This window comes from Buceros rhinoceros, unplaced genomic scaffold, assembly GCF_000710305.1.
Source record: "Buceros rhinoceros silvestris isolate BGI_N320 unplaced genomic scaffold, ASM71030v1 scaffold24032, whole genome shotgun sequence".
NCBI lineage: Eukaryota > Metazoa > Chordata > Aves > Bucerotiformes > Bucerotidae > Buceros > Buceros rhinoceros.
In genome coordinates this window covers 391-2249 of record NW_010397532.1, presented here as the reverse complement: position 1 = coordinate 2249, position 1859 = coordinate 391, and the positions used below count along the sequence as shown (strand labels likewise).

General features: G+C 64.8%; 1 protein-coding gene across 1 annotated transcript in view; it reads left to right on the top strand.

Annotated features, from left to right (window-relative positions):
- Window positions 1-1853, top strand: part of CEP131 (centrosomal protein 131kDa) — a gene marked incomplete at both ends in the record, with an annotated part of 14900 nt that extends 13047 nt beyond the window's left edge. The window contains 6 exons of the mRNA XM_010146298.1: window positions 468-575; window positions 701-818; window positions 972-1046; window positions 1133-1275; window positions 1402-1579; window positions 1722-1853. Of these exons, the coding sequence (XP_010144600.1) occupies window positions 468-575; window positions 701-818; window positions 972-1046; window positions 1133-1275; window positions 1402-1579; window positions 1722-1853 (754 nt within the window). The remainder of the gene's footprint in view (window positions 1-467; window positions 576-700; window positions 819-971; window positions 1047-1132; window positions 1276-1401; window positions 1580-1721) is intronic.
- Between the last annotated feature and the right edge of the window lie 6 nt (window positions 1854-1859).

The window sequence follows — 1859 nt, the reverse complement described above, 5'->3', positions numbered from 1 at the left end:
AGCGCATTGGGCTCCAGCCCCTGCCCCAGCTTCACTGCCCTTCTCTGGACACACTCCAGCCCCTCAATGTCCTTCTGGCAGTGAGGGGCCAAACTGAACCCAGGGTTCAAGGGCCAGCCTCCCCAGTGCCCCCAGTCGAGGGGGATGATCCCTGCCCTGATCCTGCTGGCCACACCAGTGCTGGCACAAGCCAGGATGCCATTGGCCATCTTGGCCACCTGGGCACACTGCTGGCTCAGCTTCTGGCAACCAACACCCCAAAGTCCTTTTCCCCGGGCAGTTTCCAGGTTCTTCCCCCAGCCTGGAGGGTTGCAGGGGGTTATATCCAGGGGAGCAGCCCTGGCCTGAGGTGAGAGGAGCTGGTGAACCAGGGGCATCCTCCCACGGAAGGGATGGGATGGGGCAGGGTGAAGAGTCAGCTGAATGCCCGCAGCCGGGCCTGTCCCTGAAGCCGCTGTGTCCCTTAGGTGTGAGCAGCAGCTGGAGCAGGAGGAGCAGGCGCTGCAGCAGCAACGGCGACGGCTCTACGCAGAGGTGGCCGAGGAGAAGGAGCGGCTCAGCCAGCAAGCAGCCAGGTGAGAGGCCTGGAATGGCGGCCGAGGGCTTCCCTGAGCCACGCTCTGGTGGAGGGCTCGGTGGTGGCCAAGAGGCAGCAGCCCCAGGAGGGGGTGGACGATGGGAGCTGTGTGTGCGCGGGCAGGCAGCGAGTGGAGGCGGAGGAGCTGCGGCGGCAGCTGGAGGCCAGCAGCTCGGCCCTCACCAGGGCGCTGAAGGAGGAGTACGCCAAGGAGAAGGAGGAGCAGGAGAGGCGGCATCAGGTTGGGTTTCCCTCTCACCTCCAGGCCCTGCATGGCCGTCCTTGGGTGCAAGCGGTCCGGTCCCTGGCGTGGCTGCACCGAGCCCTGCCTGGGTGCAGGGTGGGGGGTGCCACGGTGCCGGAGCTGAGTGGTCGCTGTCTTGTCTCTCCGCAGGCAGAAGTGAAGATGCTGAAGGAGCAGCTGGAGGTGGAGAAGCAGGCCTGGGAGGCCAGCTACGTGAAGAAGGAGGTAACAGCAAGGGCTGCCTCGCTACAAAGGTGCCTCCCTTGAGCTCTGAGAGGGATGGAGGGGACGATTGCTGTCTCTGTGCCCAGGAAGCCTGGCTGCTCTCCCGGGAACGGGAGCTGCGGGAGGAGGTGAGGAAGGAGAGGGACAAGGAGATCGAGCTGGTGATCGAGCGTCTGGAGGCTGACATGTCCTCGGCCAAGGAGGAGTGCGAGAGGGCAGCGGAGAGCAGGTCTGGGCAGAGGGAGGAGGGAGCCTGCGATCCCAGCTCCTCAGGGACTGGTCTCCTTCCCAGAGCCCTGCGAGCTCTGTCCCTGCAGCGCTGGGCTGAGCCATGCCTGGCCTTTCCTCCCGTCAGGATTAAGAGGATCCGAGATAAGTATGAGGTGGAGCTGCAGGAGCTGGAGAGGTCTGAGAGGAAGCTGCAGGAACGCTGCAATGAGCTGAAGGGGCGGCTGGCGGAGCTGGAAGGGGAGAGCGTTCGGCTGCAGGGGCTGCTGAAGCACAAGGAGCAGGAGGTGGAGGAGATCCGGAAGGTGAGTGAGAAGCAGAGCCATGGGGACCCGGCTCCTCTCCCTGTTCCCCCAGCATCGCCCTTGCTGTCACCTCTGTGTCCTGCTGCAGGTGAGGGACCAGCTGGCCCAGGAGCGGAGCAGCCTGGCAGAAGAGATCCGTCAGGAATTCTCTGAGCGGCTGGTGGGGACAGAGGAGGAGAACAAGCAGCTGAAGGCGGAGTTGGCGGAGATGAGAGCCCGGCAGCGCCTGGAGCTGGAGAGGGTAGCACGGGAGAAGGAGCAGGAGCTGGAGGAGGTTCAC